General features: G+C 36.8%; 1 protein-coding gene across 2 annotated transcripts in view; it reads right to left on the bottom strand.

Moving 5' to 3' along the window:
• MAMDC2 (MAM domain containing 2) overlaps positions 1–26,891 on the bottom strand; it is a 225,624-nt gene that overhangs the window by 66,151 nt on the left and 132,582 nt on the right. For both annotated transcript variants that reach the window (XM_031943610.1, XM_031943604.1), the window contains exons 8-9: positions 24,443–24,586; positions 22,085–22,350 (exon numbers count right to left, since the gene is read on the bottom strand). In XM_031943610.1, the coding sequence (XP_031799470.1) occupies positions 22,085–22,350; positions 24,443–24,586 (410 nt within the window). The remainder of the gene's footprint in view (positions 1–22,084; positions 22,351–24,442; positions 24,587–26,891) is intronic.

Raw genomic sequence — 26,891 nt, 5'->3', positions numbered from 1 at the left:
ATATTTTTATTCTATTCTTCCATGAATGTGTACTCCATCCTAACATTCTTCTCTTAGAATTGCTAGTTTCTTTTAAAACTCAGCTGGTTTCACTTTCTATGTGAATACTTTTCTCATTTCCCTAGCTATTAGTGACCTCCCCTTAAAACATCTTATATTTATTTTATATGTACTTACACATATAATACCAATATTAATAATATTATTAATGCTAGTGTCTTATCTCTGGAGATTATGATTTATTCTGTGTGTTGTTCTTAAATAGTTGTTTGTATGATGTCTTTCCCATTAGACTATGTATGAACTCATTAAGAACAGGTGCTTTTCCCCCCCTTTCTTTATATGTACTTAACACAGGGGCTGATGGATAATAGGCACTTAATCAATACTTATTGATTTACTGACATATAGATGTTTTTCCTAATAAGTAGTTAATTTATGTTTTATAGATTTATATTCTTATGAGTGCTTTTTATTGATTCAGTGTTAACAATAGAATGCATTACTTTCTTGTTTCTTTTGAATTTTCTCCAAAGAAGATTAATTAGAATCTTTTTGTAGTTCTTTTGATATTTTATGGATACCAGTGCAATGCTCAAGGTTGTCCATCTGTTTCTCTTTGACTCTTCCATTCCTTTTATCTATCTTCTTGTGAAACCTGCTAGTTGACACTGCCTCCTTGGCTACTCCTTCCAATACTGGCTATACCTTTACTTGTTTCTGTCAGTTCACTCACTGAGGCAGGGGATTTGAATTACTTCTTGCTTTCCATTTTCACTTCAAGATTTTCTCTCTACATCCATCACTCGGTAACCTCAAACCCACCACACAAACAAAATCCTGGTAGCTATGTCTTGTTCATAGTTCAGTTGTTTTTCTAGTTGTGCCTGACTCTTTAGTGAATCCATTTGGAGATTTTTTTGGCAAAGATAGTGGAGTGATTTGCTATTTCCTTCTCCACCTCATGTTTGAGATGAAGAAACCGAGGCAAAACAGCATCACCCAGCTAATAATGTCTGAGGCCAGATTTGAACTCAGGTAGATTATTCTTCCTGACTCTTGGATGTTGTCTGTAGACTCCCAAGTCACTCCTCTCCTTTCTTAATGACTTCAGTACCTAGCTCACAATTTTTCTCTCCTCTCCAGCTTTTATCCTTATATTAGAGGACTTAAACATGCATAATGACTCTCCCTCAAATACTCTTAACTGCTCAATTCCTCAACCAATTTACTTCTATTACCACACAGAAAGATGGTCATACCGTTGATCTTGCCATCACACAGAAATATACTATTTCTACATTCAAGAATTCCCAACCCTTTTATTTGACCAAAATCTATTGGCTTTTTACCTCTCTCTGCCTTCCCTTACAAAGACCTACTCTTCATACTATGACCTCTAATTTTTCTTTTTTTTATTTTTATTTATTTATTTTTTTTAAATAGCCTTTTATTTACAGGTTATATGTATGGGTAACTTTACAGCATTGACAATTGCCAAACCTCTTCTTCCAATTTTTCCCCTCCTTCCCCCCACCCCCTCCCCCAGATGGCAGGATGACCAGTAGATGTTAAATATATTAAAATATAAATTAGATACACAATAAGTATACATGACCAAACCGTTATTTTGCTGTACAAAAAGAATTGGACTCTGAAATATTGTACAATTAGCCTGTGAAGGAAATCCAAAATGCAGGTGGGCAAAAATATAGGGATTGGGAATTCAATGTAATGGTTTTTAGTCATCTCCCAGAATTCTTTTCCTGGGCATAGCTGGTTCAGTTATGACCTCTAATTTCAACTGAGTGACCTTTCCACTGTATCATGACACCACTCTACACTTTCCCCAAGAGAAAATTTAAAGAGTAAATATTTAAAAGAGTGACATTAAAAGATTATACTATTTTCAAATTGGTTGATGTTGATAGTACATGCACTACTTCAGCAGTATAGAAACTGTTTAGCACCTGGGTAGTAAGAATATTTAGTTAAAATAGGAAACTCCCAGATGGCATGCAATGTTAATAACACTTATCTGTCAGCTACTATAGTAATTAATTCTCCCTCTAGTTAATCTGAATTTGCCTTAATCTTTCTTACATTATTTTCACATTATGAATTGCAAAGTTGATTTGGGGATGTTTTTAATCATCATTTTTCTCAACTTCCAAAATTGCTAGTTAAAGTTCTAGAGAAGATAACAATTGTATTATCTACCCGTTGCAGGGAAAGCCTTTTGTAAACTAAAATACTACATAAATGTGAGTTTATTATTAACAACTTTTGTTCTTTCTGTCTGGGCTCTCAGTCTGTAGACTGCCATTGTAGACTTTTCCCAAAGCCACCAAAATCTCTTTTCAGAGGCTTCCCAACTTTGGCCCATAGAATTCCTTGGACTATATCTTCTACCTTCTTTGGGCAAATAATTATTGGATCATTGCCTCTAATGTTTCAGCTTTCAAACTTATGCATATTTTCTAAACCAAGAAGTTCTCTAATAGTTCTGAGTTTCATCATTTTTGTACCATTGGTTTTAATAGGTATTCTCCCAATTTGCTTTTGTTCAGATTTTTCAGTCACATCCCTCTTTGTGACTCCTTTTGGGATTTTCTTGGCAAAGATGCTGGAATAGTTTGCCATTTCCTTTTCTAGATCATTTTATAGATAAAGAAATTGAGGCAGAATTAAATGATGTTCTCAGGATCACATAGCTAGTAAGTATCTAAGGCTAGATTTGAATTTAGGACTATGTGAGTCTTCCTGGCTTCAAGCCTAGGACTCTACCTCGCTACCCCACTAATAGATCTTATAGTCCTTATCCTGTCAGGGTTTGATAGTTTTTATGTGTAGTACTTTGTGTATGGGAAGATGAGCTATCAAGGGGCAAACAATTGTCTTTAATTTGCAAGACAATTTTAAGCATAGACTGATGGAACAGGAAGTAACCTATTCAGTCACTGATGATCTCATTCACTTTGCAATGGATAGGTCTACATCTTCCATGGTCTTTTTATGATTGATGGTCACTGTGTAGTCTAATTTATTACTTTTAACAATCTCCATTGCACAGTTCAAGATACTAACACATTTTATGATGTGGATCCCAATCTTAGAAATAAACTTGCAGAGGATGACAGTCCCTGAGCTTACATCTAGCACAATCTTGTTTCTGGATAGGTGCTGGATATGGTACATGGAATTCCTTAGGAAAGTATCTTTGTTTCATCCTTTAGCATTTCCTTGGGGATTTCAAGGTGGGAATAAGATGTCATGTTCTCACTAAGGAGCTTTTTGGGACTTTCCAGCTGTGTATAGGATAAGGACCTTAATGACCTTGTTCATGGCCTTGGCTACAACTGCCAGCTTCTCTGTCCTTCCATATTAATTTCTCACTGGTTGATGTTGATTTGCATTCTAATTCCTCCTGATATTTATAGTAAGAAAGGCCTGGATTTATAGCCTGCTTCATCTGAACTAGTTATGGGACTCTGGGTAAGATAGCTAGATAGATGAGTGAGTGAGTGAGAGAGAGAGAGAGACAGAGAAAGAGAGAGAGAAAGAACAACGAGAGAGAGCACATGCTTATTATATAGCTATTACATGTCAGGTACATGACAGGTACAAAACTGACACAAGCTTTTGGCAAGAAAAATTTATCATCTTGTTTAAATCAGAGTTTGCTCATGGCTGTGTCCTTAATGAGAACAGGGTATGATGCTGCTTCCTTTTCTAGTGGCAAGATATCAAAATTTGTAGGAATAAATTCATTCTTTGTTGGAAGCTTAAATTTTCCATTTGTCAACATTTTTCCACTTCTCAATGACCTCATCTGATATAGCCTCCTGTTTATATTGTGTACCATACCATTCTTCTATTTGATCTCTTTGGACTTCAAAAGACTAAGCACCAGAGATATAAATAAAAGTAAGCAAGATTGTTCTTGCTCTCGAGGTTACATTCTAAGGGAGAAGGAAAGTCTTTCTAACTATTCTCTTATAATTATCACAACTCACAAATGTAGCACTAAAAGCTACGTCTATCTTTCTGATGTAGGCAATAAAGATCCCTCTCTCTTCCTACCCCTTCCCTCCAGGAATAATTCTAAGAAATCCTAGTCCTGAATTCCTTACCTCTTTTCAAGATTTGTAAAAATAGAGAAAGATTCCTGGAATACCTTTTTTTTTTTTCTGGTTTGGAGGGAGACCAGGCTTTACTTTGAGAATGGGTAGGAGTCCTTTGACCATGGCAGAATTAGAAGTTTTGTAGCAGATCACTTCAAAATTCACTCTACTCTTCATGCTGGAAATGAAATCTTCATTTCTTTTCCTCTCTTCTTACCTTGGAGAATCCTTTGGTAAATGGTTTGTTCCTTTGCCTCTAAAATGGTCACTTTCCTTCTAATCTCTTTAGCATTTCTCATCTCTTTAAGGGATTTGACACTCTTATTTAACTTTTCTTTCTCTTATCTTACTAAGATTTTTCCCTTCTTATTTTATCTATTTTCTTTTCTTCTTCATATCCTTCTTCTTTAGGTCTTTCTCCTCTTTCTCCTTTCCTTATATCAAGTCAAAATCTGAGATTTCATCAGGGCAAAACAAAAATTACTATTCTGGTCCATTTCAGGATTTTATGGAACCAGATATAAATCTATACACATCAATCAAGCTTTCACTGGACATTTAAAAAAAGGCTAAAAAGAATTAAGCGCAAATAGTGTTGAATGTAGAGTCAAATCAGAAGACTTGAGTTCAAATCTTGATTGTCAAATTATCCTACTCAGTCCCTGTAGCCTTCAGTTTTCTTATCCATAAGATGAGGGCTTTAGATTTAATGTTATTTCCTGATGATCTGACAGAAATTATTTTTCAATTATATTTATAGTTAATTATTAAATTACGATGCAGGCTTTTCTCCTCTGTTTCTTCATTGAGGTCCAGAACATATAGAAGGTCAACTTCTAAAGGAAATGACTGATTGAAATTCTTGGGGAACATATACCTCAATTTTGAGCTAGACTCTATCTGACTAGGAGACTCTGCATGTGTTTAGGTTATAAACAGAATCCAGTCTGCGTGATTTCATGCTCCAAGGAGAATAGTCTCTACCCTTGTACCTCTCCATTACAATTTAGGGTGACTCATCTCCTGAAGGAGAAAATCAACCAGATGGATGGAGATGGATTCCCCTGTCCAGATTGCTAGAGTCAGCTGAGTTTCATGATCAAGCCATGTTCTCAGCATGAGGAGCTGAAGACTTCTTAGCTAACTACCTTGATAAATGTCCACTATTCAGGGTTGATCTTAACTTGTCAGGGGAATTCCCTTTCAAAAAATATTTGAGACTTTCAGGTTCTCCATGTTTTTGTCTTTGGCTACTGAAAGAAAACATTCATCACCAGTTTATTATTAGCTAGCTTAATTAATAAATTATTAATTACCCAGAAATACTGTCCTTTGGGGTTTTTTCATTTGTAACACTCCATTTTAGAGATGCAGAAACAATGAGAAGTAAATTTGTTAAGTATTTCTTAGTTACTAAATAAATAAAGGATTTAAACCCAAGTCTCCTGAATCATAGCTTCTCACTATATCAACAATTCAGTCCATTATCTTCCCTCCTGAAAGAGAATGAACCATTAGCTAATAATTAGCTATGTTCTTGCTTATGTGCTTTTTCAGCTTTTTTTCTTCTTCTAAAAAAAAAAAAAGAACTTATAATGGACAGAATATCAAATGTTTCAAATTAACATAACATTTAAATTATTATTTGTTGCAATATTATATGCAACATTATAAAAGAGATTGTCTTCAGACAGGTTGCATTGGCATGTCTTAGGGTGACTCATATCAAAGCACACTCTTCAACAAAGGATCTGAATACTTGAAGGGTAATTGTTATAGATGTATATATATATATATATAAAACCACTCTTCTGTCTCTGTTGAAAATTGGCTTTTAAGACATATTTTGGAATGAATTAGTCTCTCTTCTCCCAAATTCTAGCTTGGGAAATATTATCGAAATAACTTTTGATTATCTGCTCAACATTTGACCTAGACAAAAACCCCAAACTAAAACCTCTGATGTGATAAAAAAAAAAAGTCTTTCCTTAATTTGTGGCCTTTCAAGTATCATCTTTAAATGTGTGCATCACCTGAAAGGATTCTGAAACATCTGAAAAATATTACCTTAGCAGGCTAATCATATAAAAGCAGACATTTACAATGGAATATTTGGGAGTATGTATCACCAGCTTTAAAAAGAATTGTTTTTTTCTGTTTGAATTTGATTTGTTGAATTGAAATACAAGAAAGTACACTTTGTAGCTAATAATCATGGTTTTCCACTTATGAGGGGGGAAAATCTGAAAAATAACATTTTAAAATCTCACTGGAGCAGTAACCATGCATAGTTTTTTTCTAAGCTCTCTTTAAAATGTAGATCCCACCCCTCACCCTTTTAATTTTAAATTTGTACATTTATACAGACATGGTGGTAGATTGGAAAGAGCATTGGATTTAAAGAGCCCTAAGTTCAAATATAGATTCTAATGAACTTTTGACAGGTCTTAAATTCTCTAGGATTTAATTTCTTCGTCTGTAAAATGAGTCTTGGGATAGATGAATTTTAAAGTCATTTCCAACTTTAAATATATAACCCTATGAAACTCTTGATATCCCACATATAAGGCTTGGTTCTCCACTCCAGGCTACTCTCCACTTAGTAACTGTAAATTAGAACCAGCCTTATTCAGAATCCGAGAAGGCTGTAATTTATCTACATTAATGATGATAAGGGTCTGCTAAAAACCACATTCCTTCCCTGCACCCCCAACCAAGATTATCTCACTCCATTAACTGGACACAAAATCTGTCACTATTAGTTCTCTATATTTTAACTTTCATAAAATATTATGTCATTGGAGTTTAGCATAGCAGCAGGTTGTAACTGGTTTAAAGGTAATGGTAAATTATAACAACTTATATACAATAATGAGAGCATAAATTTAGAGCAGTAAGGAACCTTAGAGTATTTTGGTTGATTACTTTCTTAACAACAAAACTGTGAGTAGGAAGTACACCTATTGTTACATTGTTTTTCAGTTATGTTCAACTCTTCATGAACCCTTTTGAAGGTTTTTTAGCAAAGATCCTAGAGTAGTTTGTCATTTCCTTCTCCACCTTGTTTTATAGTTGAAGAAACTAAGGGAAACAGAATGAAGTGACTTATTTGCCCAAGATCACATAGCTATTATGTGTCTGAAGCTAGATTTTAACTAAGGAAGATGAGTCTTTTGTTCTCAGCCCAGGGTATTATCCACTATGCTACCTAGCTGCTCCACACTTATTGATACTTCCTTTTTTACAAGGGAAAAAAACTAAGATTTAGAGAAATGTGACTTCATAGAGTAAGTGTAATGGGCTAAAACTTGAGCTGATGCACTGAGGTCCCAAGCATGTGAGGCTAAATAGTAAATGGACCATACTCTATTAATATATATGCTTGGAGAAAGAATGGCCCCCACCCACTTTTTGTGCAAGTCCTGATGTGTTGTATTGGAAATGACGATTTTGGTGGGTGGAGGCAGAGGGGTGGAGAGAGGAGCTAAAAGAGAGACAGCGGGCTGGCTTCTTGTCTGGCTGGTTTTTGACACAGCTGCACACATTGCTAATCCCCCTTCACCTAAGATCCTTCTTCACCTCTACTGAGAATAAAGATTGAAGATTTTCCCTTAATCTGAATTCCTGACTCCAACTGATTTTAAAATACGCGGTCATCACATTTGGCGCCTAAGCGTAGGAACCAAGGACCCTACTTTCACTGAAGAAGTCTCCAATGACCAGGAACATGGGTGAGTATTGTAATAGACAAACAGGGAACTTATTTTCTTAAAGACTTAATTAGTAACCTTTTTTGGTTGAAATGGGACATATGCTAGCTAAAGATTCCCCATCCCCTCCCCTCCCAACCTCCTCATCCCCACCCAGGAGTGGCGCTATAGAAAGCATGCTTAAGCTGATAGAAGAACAAGGGCTACTTATAACTTGGGAACAGATAGCTAGACTTCTGGGTACATTAAAACGCACCTCCCCTTAGTTCTTAGAGGAAGAGCAAATCTCTCAAGATAATGGGACATTAATTGAGCAATAGATCTCCACATATTACAACGAAAACAGTCCTCATTAAATTTCCATTGAGGCATTCTTTTTATACAATAGAATACAGTTGGCCTTAAAGAACCTTATGATTTCTAGAAGAAAGAAAAAAGCTCTAAAATAGCCAAATGGGGAAGCCTGAGATAAAAGAGGAAGACAATGAAGAGATTAATGACCATATCGCCACAGGGCATGGAGACTTAAGTGAGGCTCAAGGGTGTGGAAACCCCAGGAGGCAGCTTCAGCCCCACCTAAGGAGCAGGTAATTGACTCTCCTCCATCAACTCCACCCTCCAGGATGGAGGAGGAGGGGTAGTGGGGAGGGGGGCAGTGACAGCATCAGCACCTCCCCCCCAGCATCCAACCACTCCTATGACTAGATTCAAAAGGGACTAATTAAGACCAAAGCAGAAGGGAGAGATGTTAACAGAACTCCAGCATCACATTTTTCCTGTAATTCAACAGCTTAATTCTTCAGGTCAAGAAAGTAGAAAATATGCTCCTTTTGATATAGAAATCCTCAAAGACCTGAAAAAGGCTTGCACTCTTTATGGGGCTACATCAGCTTATGTTAAGATATTATTACAGAATTTGGCTTTTGAAATCTTGACCCCTAATGACTGGAAATCTATATCAAGGACATGCTTAGAACCTGGACAAAACTTGTTGTGGCTTTCTGAATATAGTGAGCTCTGCAGGATACAAGCCCAACAAAACAATCAAAGTGCAGTTCATGCTGCAATCACCTGTGACCAACTAACAGGTGTAGGTTCCTATGCAGACGTCACAGTACAGATTAATTATTGAATAGCAACATATGAGCAAATTGCTGCTGATGCTATCAAAGAGTGGGCTTTGCTCCACAATAAAGACGACAAGGGTGAGGGAGGCCTTCACAAAAATAACACAAGGGCCAGATGAACCCTTTGCTGACTTTGTGGGACGTTTGCAGACAGCTATCACAAGAACTAATGGGGAAAATGCAGTAACAGGCATTTTGATAAGGCAACTTGCTAAAAAAAGCTAATGAGGTTTGCAGAAGAATTATACTAGGACTGCGGAAGGATGCTCCTTTAGAGGAGTTCATAAGATGCTGTGCTACAGTGGACACAAATGCCTTTTATAGCCAGGCTATGATACAGACTTCCCAAGATCCCAACATGGGAAGACAGGGTCCCTTCTGGCAGGGGACTTCCAGAGAGACTCGTCAAAGCTTTCAGTGTGGTAAAGTAGGGCATCTGAAAGCTCAATGTTGATATAGAGACAGAGTGAGAAAACAGGGTGGGAGAAGAAGACCCAATACCCCATGTCCAAAATGCAACAGAGGCTTCCAGTGGGCCTCAGAATGTAGACAGGTTCAGGGAAACGGGATGAGGGGCCCAGCCCCAGGGCCCCAGGCAAAAACACTTGGGGCATGATGTCAGCTGCTGCTACACCCAGAGAGTGCCTAGAAGTCCAATACCCAGACATGACCAATCAGTCAAGAAGCCATATGATGGGAGAAAGGGATTACACAATCAATCAGCCAGGAAGCAACCTGATGGGAGAAAGGGAGAATAGAGTTTTATGCAGCTGGGACAACTGAGATATCCCCTGGAGAGGTGAAATCTGTTCCTCTCCAGCCTATGGATCCCTTGCCTCCAGGCACAGTAGGGTTGATCATTTCACCTCCTTTTTGTATGTACAAAAGAGTGTCCATCCATACACTGATATGGGAAACTGTGGAATTTGTAGATAATATCCCAGTCACCAATACAGGCAGACAATGTGTGACTTATCACCCAGGAGAAGTAGTATACTCATACAGAATCCTAATAAGCAACCTGGTGATAGTCACCCAGATTCTGACTCCAGATCACAAAATCCAGGAATACACTGGACAGCAGCTGTAACAGCTGACCGACCTATGCTCATGATCTATATAAATGGCCTACCATTAGAAGGATTGGTCGACACAGGTGCAGATCTTACAGTCATTAGAGGTGCCAGTTGGCCTAGTCACTGGCCAAAGATTAAAGCAGACATCTACATATCTGGCGTAGGAGGATCAATAGCAGCTGAAGTTAGTGCTGCCCCTATGAGATGGACTTTTGAAGGCAAAAAAGGAGGTTTTACTCCTTTTATAGTTGAAAAAATCCCCATCAATCTGTGGGGAAGAGATGTTTTACAGCAATTAGGGTTAAAAATGAGTACTTCAGTTTTTTAGGCAGGGCTGCTGTGGAAGGCCTGCCAACACTGTCACCTGTTCCTATCCAATGGAAAACTGATACACCAGTGTGAATAGAACAGTGGCCCTTAGGTAATGATAAAATTCAGACCTTATTAGATATAGTACAGGAGCAGCTTGACCAAGGACATTTACAACCTTCTCTAAGTCCTTGGAATTCCCCAGTGTTTGTTGTAAAAAAGAAATCTGGAAAATGGAGGATGTTAACAGATTTAAGAAAGGTGAATGAACGGATGGAAACTATGGGAACTCTTCAGCCTGGACTTCCATCTCCTACTCAATGGCCTAGAGAATGGCCTCTTTGGGTCATAGATATTAAGGATTGTTTCTATTCTATCCCTCTGGATAACAAGGATATGAAAAGATTTGCCTTTTCAGTGCCCAGCATTAACTTAACTGAGCCTTATAAAAGATATGAATGGACAGTTTTACCACAGGGAATGAAAAACAGCCCCACTATGTGTCAAATGTATGTTGTTGCTGCTCTTGCTCCAGTAAGAAAAGCATTTCCAAAAGTTATGCTATTGCATTGTATGAATGATATATTGGGATGTGCACCTGAGGAACAAATATTAGAAGCATGTCTACAAAAGACCATAAAAACACTAAAGAATTAATAAATTGTATATAGCTACAGAAAAAATTCAAAGACATGCTCCTTTTCAATATTTAAGATTTGAAGTATATCCTAAGGTGCTTATAGTACAAAAACTGTCCTTAAGAACAGAGAAGCTAAACACCTTGAACGATTTTCAAAAATTGATAGGAGATATCTAATGGATGCGACCAGTGTTAGGCCTAACTACCTATTAATTGCAAATCAATTGCAAATGTTATATGACATTTTAAGGGGAGACAGTGCTTTAAACTCACCACTCCAGCTTACAAAAGAAGCTCAAGAGGCTTTGAGAAAAGTTGAACTGGCTTTATCCAATGTGGTTGAAAGAGTCATTCAAAAACCCTTGGAAATATCAGTTTTTGCCACACAAGAGGCACCCACAGCAGTCCTTCATTAAGGAGACAATGTGATAGTGTGGATGAACCTCCCAGCACAACCAGAACAAAGCCTTACTCTTTACCCAGTGCTTGTGGCTAGAATTTTATTAAAGGCCATTAAGTGAGCAGTACAATTATCTGGGACAAGACCTGACAAGATATACACCTTTTATACCAATACACAAATTAATGTGTGCTGTGAGACCATCCCAGAGTGGCAAATTTTATTAGCTATGGCTCCAAATTTTACACATGGGTCTCCATTAAAGATAACCAGACTATTACATAATTGGCAATGGATTCTTGAAGAAAAAGTTTCTAAAGTTCCTCTTAAAGGACCAACTATCTTCACAGATGCATCCAAACATAATATTTGTCCTGTATACTCAAATGATTTAACTATGAAGAGAGTAGTCAGAACTCCTTTTCAGTCCACTCAGCAGAATGAATTGTATGTGATCATTCTAGCTCTTACTTATTATCCAGGAGACATAAATATAATATCTGATTCGGCCTATTCAGTAGGTGTGGTACAAAGAATTGCCACAGCCCAAATAAAATTTGTAGCCTCTAATATATATCAGCTCTTTAAGAAACTTCAAGAGCAAGTGAGAAAACATGCAGGTAAGATTTATATCTTGCATGTCCACTCTCATAGTGGACTTCCAGGTCCCATTTTTGATGGTAATTCAAAGGCAGATAGCCTTCTAACTATGTTGGTCAATACTCCTTTATTCCAAGAAGCCCAGGCCTCTCATTCTAAATATCATCAGGCTGCTTGAGCTTTACATTTACAATTTGGAATAACAAGAGAGGAAGCTAGGAGCATAGTAAAAGCCTGTACAGCTTGCCTTCTTTTCCATGCTCCTACACTGCCTCCAGGGAAGAACCCTCGTGGTTTGAGACTCAATGAAATCTGGCAAATGGATGTGGTCCATTATAAATCTTTTGGTCATCTGTCTTTTATCCACATTGTGGTAGACACCTTTTCAAGATTCACTTTTGCAATACCAGCAGCAAAAGAGACAGCCTGAGTGGTCACTGAATTCCTCACACAAGCATTTGCCATTATGGGTGTGCCACAAGCAATAAAAACAGACAATGGTCCTGCCTATACTTCCAAACATTTTGCACACTTTTGTGCACAGTATAAGATTTTACACACCATGGGCATAGCTTTTAATCCTCAAGGACAGGCAATAGTAGAGAGGAGAAACAGAGACATTAAGACGCTCCTCCAAAAACAAAAGAAAGGGGGAGGCACAGGTAACCCTAGAGAACTTCTAAATCTAGCTCTTTATACTATTAACTTCTTGATTTTGACAAAGATGCACTGGCTCCAGCAGACAGATTTTATAACCCACTGGAAGGGCAGTGTCCAGTGCGAGCAGTTCCACTATCTTTAGATAATCGCCAGGTGATGTGGACAGACCCAGAAAGTGGTGAATGGAAAGGACCAGATAGGCTAACTGCTTGGGAGAGAGGGTTTGCTTGTATCTCTACAGGTGGAGAAGGAATCAGATGGGTGCCAATGAGCTGTATTCGCCTTGTCCATTGCAGAGATGGAGCAGACCCTTGAAATGAAGGAGAAGACCCAAGAAATATCGGGTGGTTCTGTTGCTGATTGTGCTCACCATTGAAAAAGTGTGGCAGTTATGGCATTTGACTCATGGACACAGAAAATTGTTGGACTTGAAAACCCTCAGGAATCATTGGATTCTCTGAGATAGAGAACTTGAAAACCCTCAGGAATCATTGGATTCTCTGAGAAATGATAAGACTGTTACAGGATTTCAAAATCTGCTGGAATCACTGGATTCCCTAATACATAAAAAGACTTTTGCAGGACTTCAAAAACTTGGGGGGATCATTGGATTCCCTGAATGTGAAGCAATGGACAATAGATTGGTTTTGAATTATCTCTTGGATGCTGAAGAAGGTGTATGTGTGACTGTTGTTTACATACCCTCCTTCTAGGACTTCTGGCAATCTTTTACAACACTATGTTGATTTATATTGTTTGTTATTCCGCTACTTGCGTGTACAATTCATGTCTGTTACACCACATCAAGCCTGCACTGACTGAGGGGAGGGTCATCACTAATAGCCTCTGTGTTATTGCTATGTGCTTGTGTAATACCTCCCATGCTGATGGGTGTGTGCATAATAAGACCCTTCAGCCCAGAAACCCACTAGCAATTCCCACTTCCCTTTGGTACTTTTCATCTCCCTCCATGAGATGTCAGGGAGGGCGTGATCATCTCCTTTTTAGTGCTTTCACCTCCCTTCCTAAGAAGTCAGGGGGGTTGTGATCACCTCCTTTTCAGTGCTTTCACCTCCTTCCCTGAGAAGTCAGGGAGGGTGTGATCACCTCCCCTTGGGGGCTCTGACCTCCCTTAGGAGTCAGGGATGACATGACTACCTGTGTTCTAAAACAAAAGAAAGCAGGAGATGTAATGGGCTGAAGCTTGAGTTGATGCACTGAGGTCCCAAGCATGTGAGGTTAAATAGTAATTGGACCATACTCTATTAATATATATGCTTGGAGGAAGAATGGCTCCTGCCCACTCTTTGTGCAAGTCCTGATGTGTTGTATAGGAAATGACGATTTTGGTGGGTGGAGGCAGAGGGGTGGAGAGAGGAGCGAAAAGAGAGCCGGAGGGCTGGCTTCTTGTCTGGCTGGTTTCTTGACACAGCTGCACACATTGCTAATCCCCCTTCACCTCTGATCCCCCTTCACCTCTGATCCTTCTTCACCTCTACTGAGAATAAAGATTGAAGATTTTCCCTTAACCTGAATTCCTGACTCCAACTGATTTTAAAATACGCGGTCATCACAAGTAAGTACTGATTCTGGGATTTGAACCCAGATTTTTCCTAATTTCAAGTTCAGTACTCTATATGTTAGATAAACTAGATACAATAAGAACATTTAACACCTTACTTTAAGGTTTCTAAAATTCTGTCCTCACATCAACTCTGAATTGGTCAATGCAAAAAATATTATCCCCATTTTACAGATGAGAAGATTGAGGTTTAGAGACTCTAAATGACTTAGAATCATACAGCTCGGAAATAGAAAAGCTGGGGTTAGTAATGATACTAGCTAACATTTACATAAGATGTGATTATGAGATAATAATAATAATAACTTCAACGTCTTATAAATATTGGAAACTGAGACACATATTAAGTGACTTGATCAAGGTCACGTGTTAGAGGTAAGATTTGAACTCAGGTCTTCTTGATCCTAGTCTAACTCTATTTCATCCTTTTCCTGACTCGGAAGACTCCCAGTATCTTAAATCTTCTGAATCCAAGTCCAGAGCTCTTCACTGAGGCAATTGGGGTTAAGTGACTTGCCCAGGGTCACATAGCTAGGAAGTGTTAAGTGTCTAAGATCAGATTTGAACTCAGGTCCTCCTGACTTCAGGGCTGGTGCTCTATCCACTGCATCACCTAGCTGCCCCTAGAGCTCTTTTCGCTAAACCATGATGCATATCTATAGACAGAAATAGTCAACAATTATTTTCTACATGCCTATTATTGCTGGACTTTTTTTAGACTGCTCTCTAAAGAAAAGCAATATTTTGGGCATGATTCAACTCTGGCTTCTATATAGAGAAAACCACATCAAGGAACCATAAATTCATTCAGATATAAATATTATGCCTGTCAAATACTGAATTATCTAGAGCTTCAAAGAGGATTGTATATATATAAAGGATTCTAGAATCATAGATGTTGAGCTGTAAAAGATCTTAGAGATCATTTATTCTTATGTACTCATTTTATAGATGAAATTGTTCATAGGAGTAGTAAGCCTTAAAGATAAGAAAGGAATTGGGTTCTCTAACTCTGAAACCAGCTTTCTCTCCTTTATTCCATGCATGTGAATTGTAGATCTGTTTGGACCCTCCTGATCCAAGTCTTTCAATCATAGGGTGAAATTATATCACTTAGGAAAACAAAGTATAGTTTCTTCCCCATACCACCTTGGCCACAGCCTACCACTACCACACACATAGCCCTAGACATTTAATTGTGGGTATGTAAGGAAAGGAAACACAAATATATTTCCAAATTGCAGTCTCAACATCTGGTACACCTGCCACACCCATGATTCAGTCGGACTAGGAATGGTACCTAAACATTCCCCAACATCAAATATAATACATTATATCAATGTATTATAATATACAAACAGCATTATATATAATATATTCATATTAATATATAAAATCATGTTATATATTATAATTGATTTTTATATTATGTGTTACTTATAAATAAGCAAAATATATGTTATAATATAATTTACATTTATATATAATTATAATAATCCTGTCTTAGATATGTTGACTTTAAAATTAAGAGGAAAGGAGACTAAAGGAGCTTACAGAATAGATAAAACATAGAGCATCAAAATCTTATCTTATGATAGTTTTAATCTTCCCTTCTCTGGGCTTCAGTTTTCTCTTCTATATTACCTTAAATCATCCCTAAGGTATTTTCCATCTCCAAATTTATGACTATTATCTATGAATGTATAGCCAATAGTTGTGTAACTTGGCCCTGCTCCCATTCACTGAATATTGAAGCCTGCTTTTCCTTATTTGTAAAATAAAAGGGTGAGATGATTTCTGAAGTCCTTTCTTAGGATCTTTTGAATTTTTGACTCCAGAGGCAATCACTATATTGTACTACCTCTTTTAACATCAATACAACAAAAAAACTTGTTTTGTAAAATACTATCTGTAGATAATACTTTTCACTCACTCTGTCTAAATATCAGCTTTCTTATCTATTCTCTTCCATTTTTCCTTTAAATGTTCAGATAGTAGATAATCTGTTCTTTTGTTTTGTTTTGTATTATTTCCTAAAGATATTTTCTTATGTCTTAATTCTTGTTGATCTTATTTTCATTATATTACACTTGGACCAGTAGGTGGTAGCACAAAGGATAGAATGCAGAAGGATTCATCTTCCTGAATTCAAATCTAGACTCAGATACTTACTAGCTGAGAAAGTCACTTAACCCTGTTTGGCTGTTCCCTCATCTATGGAATGAGCTGAACAAGGAAATGGCAAACCATTCCATTCGTTTTGCCAGGAAAATCACAAAAATGGGTAGAAAGAATTGTACATGACTGAAATGACTGAATAACGAAAATCTATCGCACTAATATAGTGCAATTTAGCTAATTGTCTCCCTGTACTGGGCATTTGGTTTGCTCCAAGGTTTTAAAAAATAATTACAATGAGTGCTGCCATAAAATTCTTTGGACAGATATATCTTTTCTCATTTGTTTAGTGGTTCCTGAAAATAATATTTCTAAGCTATAGCCCAACAATTGAATTATTGCATCCATCACTTCTTTATAGACTTTATCAACGTTTTCCTTCACTGGATCTGGTAAACTTCAAAAATTTCCCATTACCAAACGAGATGGCTCTGGTTCTCTTCAGTATCTTCTGGGACCCATTTACAGAATGATACCTAACTTTTCAGGATCCACTGATTCTCAGGCACAAATATACATATCCTAAAGAATAAGGATAGTCCAAGAGTAAGGTTTCTTCCTATGGAGGCTGGCAAAACTGCATGCTTTTTAGTGCTTAAATAGAATCAGATTTAGAGTAGAAAAGAGATTTTCTAAGTCCACCCTTGCATATAGCATGAATCTCTTTTCTAGTATTTGTGGTGGATTGTCATTCACCCTCAAAGGACAATATGGAACTCATGTTCTCCTGATGCAGCTCACTCCAATGAATTAATTTGGACAACTATAATTATTAGATAATCTTGTGTGTGTGTGTGTGTGTGTGTGTGTGTGTGTGTGTGTATAGCAATATAGTAAAACTGCCTGAACAGGATTTTTTTTGGTTACAATGAAAAAACTGACTAAAGAGTATGTTATTATTGATAACTATAAAAGTAATTCATGCCCCAAAGAATATTCAAAAACTCTGGATTCTCAGGAGGTGACTCCAAAAAAGTCATTATCCTCTTTGCCTCATTATCCTCACTATGAAAAATGGATGGACATTATTTGGCTTCCAAAGTTATGAAAATTAAATTGAAGAAATGAAACAAATTAGAAAACTGTAAAAATTGTCCATCTCCAAGGATCTTGTAGTCTAATGCAGAAGACCATAGGCAAAGAACTGTATATAAATAAGATGTATAAAGGATAAAAGCTATTTAAAGATAGTCCAGGGAAAAGCCCAAGCAGTAGGACAAAATCAGGAAAGTTGCTTGCAAAAGGTAGAACTTTAGCTGAGACATGAAAGAAGCCTGGATATGAGGTGGAGATCAAGAGAATTCCAGGCCCATGGGACCACCATTGAAAATACCCAGAGTTAGGATATGAAATGTCTGTAAAAGGAACAGCAAAAAGACAAGGGTGGAGGTTATCTTCCTCCAAAAGTATATAAGTTCCTTGGGGATAGGGACTGACTTTTGTAAAGAGGGGTTGGCTTGCTATTTGAAAAGAATCTTTTGTTCTTTGCCCTTGGCCCTCCTCTGTTACCTTCCCTTCTAGAATATAAGCTCCTTTGGGGGAGAGACTGGCTATGTAATGGGGGGGTCTCCACATTCATGTTGTGTAACTTCTGTAACATTCAATTAGAGGGACTTGTGCTTCAGGATAGGAAATAAAATTCTGCCTTTGGAGTTTCAAAGGTTTTTCTATTCACCTAGGTACCCATTCTTGCAAGAATGTAAAATAACCCTTTCCTGCATTCATCAATGAGTCAGGAAAGTTCTTGGTAAGATATTTTGTTTCTTACACTACCCAGATCTCCAAATATTGCATAGCTATAACTCATATCTAGGTTTTCCCAAGTGAACATTAACAGGATCTCTAGCACCTGAAGGTAACAATGCTATTATTTCATCCCAGACAAAATACAGAAGATGCCAAGGAGGCACAGAATTCAATAAACTGATATGGGGGGAAAAACAAAACAAAATTAAAACCTTAAGACAGACAAGGAATCCATGAACTTGGGGATACCACCAAAGCAAAAATTCTAGTAAAATATATCTTTATCTCATAAAGTCCTTCATATCAGTCCGCTTCCCCCTTCCCCTAATTCCCAACTCTGACCAGACTTATAATTACCCTTGTGAGTAAAGCTCCCTGTGTAATGCAAATACATCTCAGGGATGCAGAATCCTTTCCCCTAGAACTGCATTGTAAAAAGATTTTACTGTTGTAGTGGGAGTGGCATGATACAGTGGAGTTGAAGGCAGTAAGATGAATTCAAATTAAATCTCTGACACATACTACTTGTGTAATTCTTTACAATTACAGAACAAATACCTGTTTTGGTAAAATGATTTTCTTAGAAGTACTCCCTACATAGATGCAGTCAGAAATCTGAACAAAATCCTGATCTCTTCCCTGTTCCCTTCATCCCCAAGTTATGTTTTTTTTTCTTATAATTCTTCTGGATGCTAGAACCATGTACATGTTTTGTTTTGTTTTGTTTTGTTTTTCCAAGCAACATAGTGCTCAGAAACTCTCTTCTCTTCTAGCTCAGTTCTTAATTTGCAAAGATAGTATTTGACATGAGGCAACTCAAGGCTGGCACCACTTAAGAGATTTAACACACTTTGGGGAGGTCATCCAGTCTGAAATACAAGTTATGTCAAATCCCTGAGACCCACTCTCTGTAGGAGTCTCCAGCAGTCATGTCCCTAAGATTAAATTTTCCTTATAAAATCTACTTATGGGCCATCTCATGGTTCTGCCCTCCTTTGGGACCCTCCACCTTTGCATTCTACATTATGATATTCTCTTTATCCTACCTCCCCACCACCACCACATACACACATACACATACACACATATGTGATATCTCTTCTAACTCCATTATGCTTCTCAACCCCACTTCTTAAAGCTAACTAACTCTTTTAGGATGCTAAGTCCCTTTCAGGATTTAGCCTGCCAGCTAAGGATATGCCCCAACTTCATGGGATGCTCCCTTTCCATTGGATAATTGTAGGTTCCACTGAGGAACTTATCTTTCATAAGCTCTCCCACTCCATTTCACATTTATCATTATTGGTGTCTGTTGTAATTCTTCATTTTGTCTATAATCTTCTCATAAATCTTTTGCCAAAGAGATTAACCATTGTGAATTCTTCACATGACTGAACCCCAACTTTTGGTGCCTATCATCATCTGGTGTCTATATCATTCACATCAAGTGACATTGGCCATGAACTCTTCTCTGTGTCCAAGTAGACAAACACATCTATTTTCATCACATATGAACTATATAGAAGCTCTATAGTTCCTATGTAGGAACTAAAGGAACTCTATAGTTGCTCAAACTGCTGCCATCTCTTGAATTAGGAAAGATGTTTGTGTATGGAAGGGTCTGGGTAAACCATATGTAATTCTCATATAATTTCCATTAGATTGTGAGCTACCTGAGAACAGAAAATGTCTTTTGCATATCTTTGGAGCTCTAGAGATTAACCCAGTGCCTGGCATATAGTATTTGCTTAATAAATACCTATTGATGGAATTATTGATGTGCTATTGCTCCAAGGCCATCATTACTGGTGGGGGATGGGAGAAAAAAAATATATGGTCTATATAAATGAATGAATGAATGAAACTCACTCCAAAAGAGTCTCAATGAACCTCAATTATACAAAGAAGAAAATTAACAATGATATACTTTCTAAGATCATACCCTCAATGAGGAAAAAAAAATTTCTCGATAGAGAAGGCAAGGAACTTAAACACTGACAAGTAATAAACACTTTTTTAGTACTTAGGCAAGAAAAAAAAAATCAAAGGATAAATGATGATTTTTGATTAGGCAAACCAGAAACTAGTAACAGAGACTCTGTGATTGAACCTTTCTGTATTTTTTCAGCAGATAGTCACAAATTGAGATTTATTATAATCCTTTTACTCTCCACAGATTCCTTGGGTTCACCATAGGTCGACAAATTGTTGACCATTAATTAATTAAGAAGGTTGTGAATACTCTCTTATGCCAGCATTACTCCAGCAATCTCAGAATTCTGAAAAGACGATTATCCTGAAGTCTGTTTAAAACTCCCTTTAGATATCCCAGGATGACAAAATCTTTGGATATGGAAGGGACATTGAGTTTGTTAAAGTTTACTTGGGCAATAATTCACTTCTATAATATACATGACAAATATAGTATACATAACTCAGACTTTACTTAAATATTGCTAGTGAGGGGGAACCCACAAACTTATCCATCCTCCCTGTTACTCCCAAACTTGGACTCATATAAAGTAGAAGTATACTTGCTTTAACAACCTTATAGTAGGAATTTGATCTTTACTTTTCTGTATTCCCCACAGTGTTGAAGTATATTTGGAGAGATCTCTTTCTTTTATAATTGCAATGAAGATCAATTAGAGGTGCCCATGAGTGATCACTAGATTTAAATTTTTGATGACCAGTAGAGTTTCCTTGGGGTTATGAATTTCATCCCCCACTGCCTATCCCATTTTCATTTCAGTTAGATGTCTCCCTCATAAGTTGGCTATGACACAATGTGCTGACCTTCTTTTATCCTGCTCCAATTTTCTTTTTGTGGGGAATTTTGGGTTTTAGATGGAAGCTCAGTAATTGTATCTGGTTCTTATATATACACTCCCGGTCTTCGACTTGTTCCGGATGAAGCAAACAAACAACTTATAAACTCTGGATGGTTTTGGGTCAGAGACAGAGGCACTAAAAATGAAACATAAAAGCAAGAATATATATATATATATATAGAGATATATATATATATATGTGTGTGTGTGTGTGTATATATATATATATATATATATATATATATATATATTTTTTTTTTTTTTTTGCCAATGCAGGTTATCACCTTCAGGAGAAGGAAAACTGACTAATCCTGAATTATGAAATGGCATTTTGTTGTTCCGTTGTTTTTCAGTTATGTTCAATTCAATTTACTTGGGGTTTTCTTGGCAAACTCAATACTGGAATGGTTTGCTGTTTCTTTCTCCATCTCATTTTACAGATGAGGAAACTAAGACAAAAATAGGATTAAGTGACTTGCCCAGGGTTACATAGCTAATAAATGTCTGAGACTAGATGTGAACTCATGAAGATGAGTATTCCTAATTCTAAGCTCAGAGCTATATCCACAGCAACATCTAGAGGTGGCGTTTTACCATTCTTCTAATGTATGTTTGTTATACCTGTAATTTTATTGGCATAGAGAGCTCCCCATGAGGAAACTACCTCTACCAAGGGAGAACAATACCTGCTCTGTAATTTATAGTTGAGTAGGGCCCTGAGAAGTGTTCAGAGACACCCAGTTAGAATATGTCAGAATTAGGACCTGGACTCACCTCTTTCTGACTCCAACATTGGCTCATTATTCACTAAATCACATTGCACTGGAATTTCATTTATAGAGTAAATTCTTGTTCAAGTACAGTTTAACAAACTAGATGTCCCTTCCAACTTTAAAGATTTTGTCATTCTGGGATATCTAAAGGGAGTTTCAAACAAACTTAATGGTAATCATCTGATCAGGACATTTTCAGAATTCTGATGCTGGCATAAGAGAGTACTCACCTTCTTAAGCACAAATAACCTTCTTAAGCATACATAACATATATAGATCATACTTCAACAGGTGGGATAGTGCGAAAAGATGATTGGTTTGACAGTACCTTAGAAGGCATGGGCTTCTTGAAAGTGATTTCCGCTTGAAGCCAAACTCCCGGTGGGGACTCCAAAACTGACCAGATTTTCTCTTGGACTACATGGTTCTCTTCAAAGATATAGACAGCTAAGGTGTCACTCATTTTAAAAAATCCATTTATGGCATAGTAAAAACGTAGACAATACTGCAAGTTTCCAGGTAGGGAAGGACCATAGAGACGTCCAATATACCCTGGCTGTGATGTAAACTTTGTATTCGCCAGCAAGTAATAACCTGAAAATAGGAGAGGGTGGTTATTGCTTATCAGGGGTCCTCAAACTTTTTAAATAGGGGGCCAGTTCACTGTCCCTCAGACTATTGGAGGGCCAGACTATAGTAAAAACAAAAACTTTGTTTTGTGGGCCTTTAAATAAAGAAACTTCATAGTCCTGGGTGAGGGGGATAAATGTCCTCAGCTGCTGCATCTGGCCCGTGGGCCGTAGTTTGAGGACCCCTGGGCCTTAAATCATATAGATCTGCTATTAAAACATTAAACAATAATGAGAAAAAAACCAAACTTCTGTTTTCCTTATAGATTTTATTGATTGATATAATTTTCCAAGGCTAGGTCTTTCAGTGTTAGCTTATGTGTTTTAGAAAACTATATTTAAAATTGGGGCAGATAGGAGGACTCTACAGTAAGCTCCATAAGCAATTATTGATATGAGGCTGCATATGAAAAGATTCCAGTCATCATAGTAAATTAATATAGTGGATTTTTCCCCTTGATTTACAAAATAAAAAAAGCAAATTTCTATCTTTGGGCAGCCTGCCCCTTTGGCTGACAACTTGCCTGATGTATACAGTGCTTGTCGTTGCTGGACAATAAAAGTAAGCTTAAACTATTTATTCTTGGTTTTGTTACTGACCAGTTACTGAAAAAGGAAGAGTCTGAAGGATTGTTGTGCTTGGGACCTGAAAAAGCAGGGTAAGTGTATCTATAGATAGCAGTTGTATGCTACACTTCTGTCACCTCTTATCACCTATACATGTGTTTTAAAACAGATTCTGGATGGGAAGGTTTAAATCAAATATGATCTCCTAGTCTCAGAGGGTTTCTTCTTCTATGTTCCACATTTTCCCACCAAGTATGAAGATCAGATTCTTTTGTGCCAAATGCAGAAATGATGAACGACATGGGTGGTAACTATAATGTAGACCAGGGGTTCTTAACCTGATGCCTGTGAATTTTTCTTTTTTTAAAAAAAGTATTTTGATAATTGTATTTCAATATAGTTGGTTTTCTTTATAATCCTATGCATTTTATTTTTATGGATTTAAAAATAGTATTTTTAAATTTTTGACATTTTAAAACAATTTTTAACATTTTAAAAAAAAGTTTTGAATTCCAAATTCTCTCTCTTCCTCTCTCTGCTCCTCCTTCTCTGAGAAAGTAAGTAATGTGATATAGGTTATACATGTGCAATCATTTATGCCTATTTATTTTTACTACCTCCTTCAATAGGATAGTTGTAAGAGTAGTTGGTTTTGCACAGGGAACAAAAAATATATATAGTAATTCTTCTCTCCTTTGTCCAGCTCCTTCACTCTACTTGGTTCCCTCTCACTATTTAGGTCTCCAATTTGTACCATATTAATTTGTACTTTTTCTCGAACTGTTCTTTCAATATGTCCTTCTGATGTTTTCATAGCTGTGTGCTTTGTATAAACTGTGAGCACTTAAGAGAGTAGAGGCAATTTATTTATTGTCTCCTTTTCCCCATTTCCTTTATTGTAGTTTATTTCACAAAGTGGGCTCTCAGAAATGCTGAGAATGGATCATTTTCTTTGTTTTCAGAGTACTTAAAGGTTAGGTAACAATCCTAGCTTCTATAAGAACCCATCAAACTTCTGGACTTAGATTCCTACTAGAAGTATGTAGTGCTGTGGAAGGAGTGCTGTACTTGAAGTCTGAGGTCCAATTGCAGCTTTGCTGCTTACTATTTGTGTGATCTTGAGCAATTCAACTAATTTCTCTGGGCCTCAGTTTCTTCATCTATGCAGTGAGAGGGGTTGAATTCAATGATAACTAAAGTCCTTTTAGTGCTGTGATCCTCACACATTATTTGTCTTGAGACACAACTTCCTTACTTGAAATGATTCTCCTAAAGTTTGACCGTCGCAGAGCAACTATTATAAAGTGTTTTGAGTTCCAATTTAGCCTCATGTTTGATGATTTTAGATAATCAATCGCCTGTTCCTTTCTCAGTGATACAGTTTGTGAAATGTTTTTTTTTTTAAACCTCAGTCAGAAGACTAAAGTAAAAGAAGGGACAACCCTCTCCCCACCACCATTTTCATAGAGCATGCTAAACATTGGAGATACCAAATCCTGTTGTGTGGTCTCCTGCTCGGTACATATTAGGTTTTACTTTTACTCTGTTCCAGCCAGGGCCATCTTTATCTTGATAGAAATTGCATAGATTTTCCTCAAAATCACAACTTGTTTCTGAAGCATCAAAAGAAACCCCTGCAAGAAGTAAATATTGATTAAAGTGTCACTATGCATAAACACCTGAATGGAATATGTAAGTCTGTTAATCTACAGGAGGCAGATCATTGTATGTAATAGAATAGAAAAGAACATGGGACTTTGAGGTTAGAAGACACTTTTTTTTAATTAAATTTTTTTGAATGATAAAGAATTTATTTTTTCTTCCTATCTTTTGTCCCTGACTTGAAAAAAAGAAAAACAAAAACAAAAACCTTGTAAAGAATAAGCAGAGTCAAGTGAAACATATTCCCATATTGGCCACATTTGAAAATGTCTCATTCTGCTTATTAGTCTAGCACCTAATAGGAACTAGAAAGAATTCGTCATCATTGAACCTCGGCAGCAGTGCCTGATCCCTGCTTTGATCAAAGTTCTTAAGTCTTTCAAAATTGCTTGTTTTTTACAATGTTGATGTTATTAGTATAAATCATTCTCCTGGTTTTGCTCAGTCCACCACACAAGTCTTTCTAAATCATTCTGAAACCATCCCTATCTTCATTTCTCATATTACGATAATGTTCTATGATATTTATAAACCAAAATGTGTTCAACCATTTTCCAATTTGTGAGTACCTTCTTACGTTTTCAGTTTTTTTGACCCTACCAAAAGAGACGGTATAAAGTTTTCTATGTAGAGGATATTTTCCTCTTTCTCTGATCCCTTTGGAATATAGGAATTCTGTCATTTTCTGTCATTTCTGAGTCATTTAACTGATAAGAAAACTGAGACATAGATTAATTAAGTGACTTGCACAGCTGTTAAGTATCTGAAGCATGATTTGAAAATATTTGCATTATGTGGTAAATCTTAGAGTTACTATGAAGTTCAGATAAGAGAATGCATTGATCTTCTCCAATTGCTAGAGCCTTTCCCCATCAAAATTACCTTGTATATATTTTGTATGCACTTACACATACAAGGCAATGGCATATAGAAACTTTTGAGAGTTGGCCTTAAAGCCAAAAAGACCTGGGTTCAAAGTCCAGATCCTTGATAAATACTAACCATGAAATATTGAACTAATCACTGAGTTGCAAGGCAATTCTCTAAAAGTATAAATTATGGGGAAGGTGTTGGTCTGTTTAGATAGGAGAGTTCAATATACTGAAGGAAACATAGAACAAGCCCTTGTCTCTCCTATATGGACACTGACTGAGGACTGAGTGCTAATATTTTTGTCTTACATCCCCAGCATTTAGCAAAGTGCCCAGTACATAGTGGGTACTGAATGAGTGCTTATTGATTGAATGAGGGCACATGACACATTTTTTCACACTGTCAAGGATTACAAAATTGTTAGATTTTGTTATTATTGCTTCATCTTCATCATCTTTTTGTATAAGGATAGACTGTCAAATTCAGGGAGGCAAAAAATATTTTACAAATGTAGCCTGTTGACAAGTTAGCACCAAGTCATCTTTTTGGCATGAAAAGCTAATGTGTGTTATATCTGTGGACCTTCCTCCTTTCCCATTCTTCTGTATTCCCTATTTAAAATAAGTAAGATCCAAATTCCAAAAGACAATTTTTTACCAAAATATAATGCTTCAAGATGATCAGCATTTATTTTCATGTTCTTTCACAATTCATAAAGATACTCAAAAACAAATGTAAAAGTATAAAAAAGTCCATTTCCTATAGGCAGCTCTCTGAGACTTTACGTTACAGAAGAGTTTCTGACCTGAATTGAGAGAGGTCCTTTCCACTCTGGAAGTATGTTATGCTAATGAACTCGTGCATCTGAACTCTAACTCTCAAATGACCTTCTCCTTCAAATATAATTCCAGAATAGATGATAGAGAACATAAAGTAGATTATAAGTATTGTACTCACAATTAGGAAGACTGTGGTTCCAATGCTGTCTCTGACTTATTGGCTTTGTGACTGTGGGGAAGCACCTTAATTTCTATGGGCCTTGGGTGACTTATCTACAAAGTTATTAATGAGTTCTAATCTGGGCTATAATTTTAGATAAAATGAGATATAATTTGTTTTACAGAGTATTCACTCTAGAAGGTCCCTGTCTTATGAAATCACAGATACCTTTGTGGATCTTGGTTGTGTTTTCCTTAAATGACTTTTTTTATATAGTCACTGTTGTCCTGATACTTACAGACAGCTATTTCTCTGATCTGTTTTGGGTTTAGTTTCATTTCATTGACATTAATGGTATGTGTGATTTATCTGTCTGAAGAAAATCATTGCTTACTATGGAAATATTCTCTTCAAAAAAAGTCAGAATAATCAGTTTATCTTTGATTCTGCTGCTGCTGTTTAGCT

Source organism: Sarcophilus harrisii, chromosome 1 (assembly GCF_902635505.1).
Source record: "Sarcophilus harrisii chromosome 1, mSarHar1.11, whole genome shotgun sequence".
Taxonomy (NCBI): Eukaryota; Metazoa; Chordata; class Mammalia; order Dasyuromorphia; family Dasyuridae; genus Sarcophilus; species Sarcophilus harrisii.
Note: the sequence above shows the minus strand (reverse complement) of the source record. Positions and strands in the feature narration are given on the sequence as shown.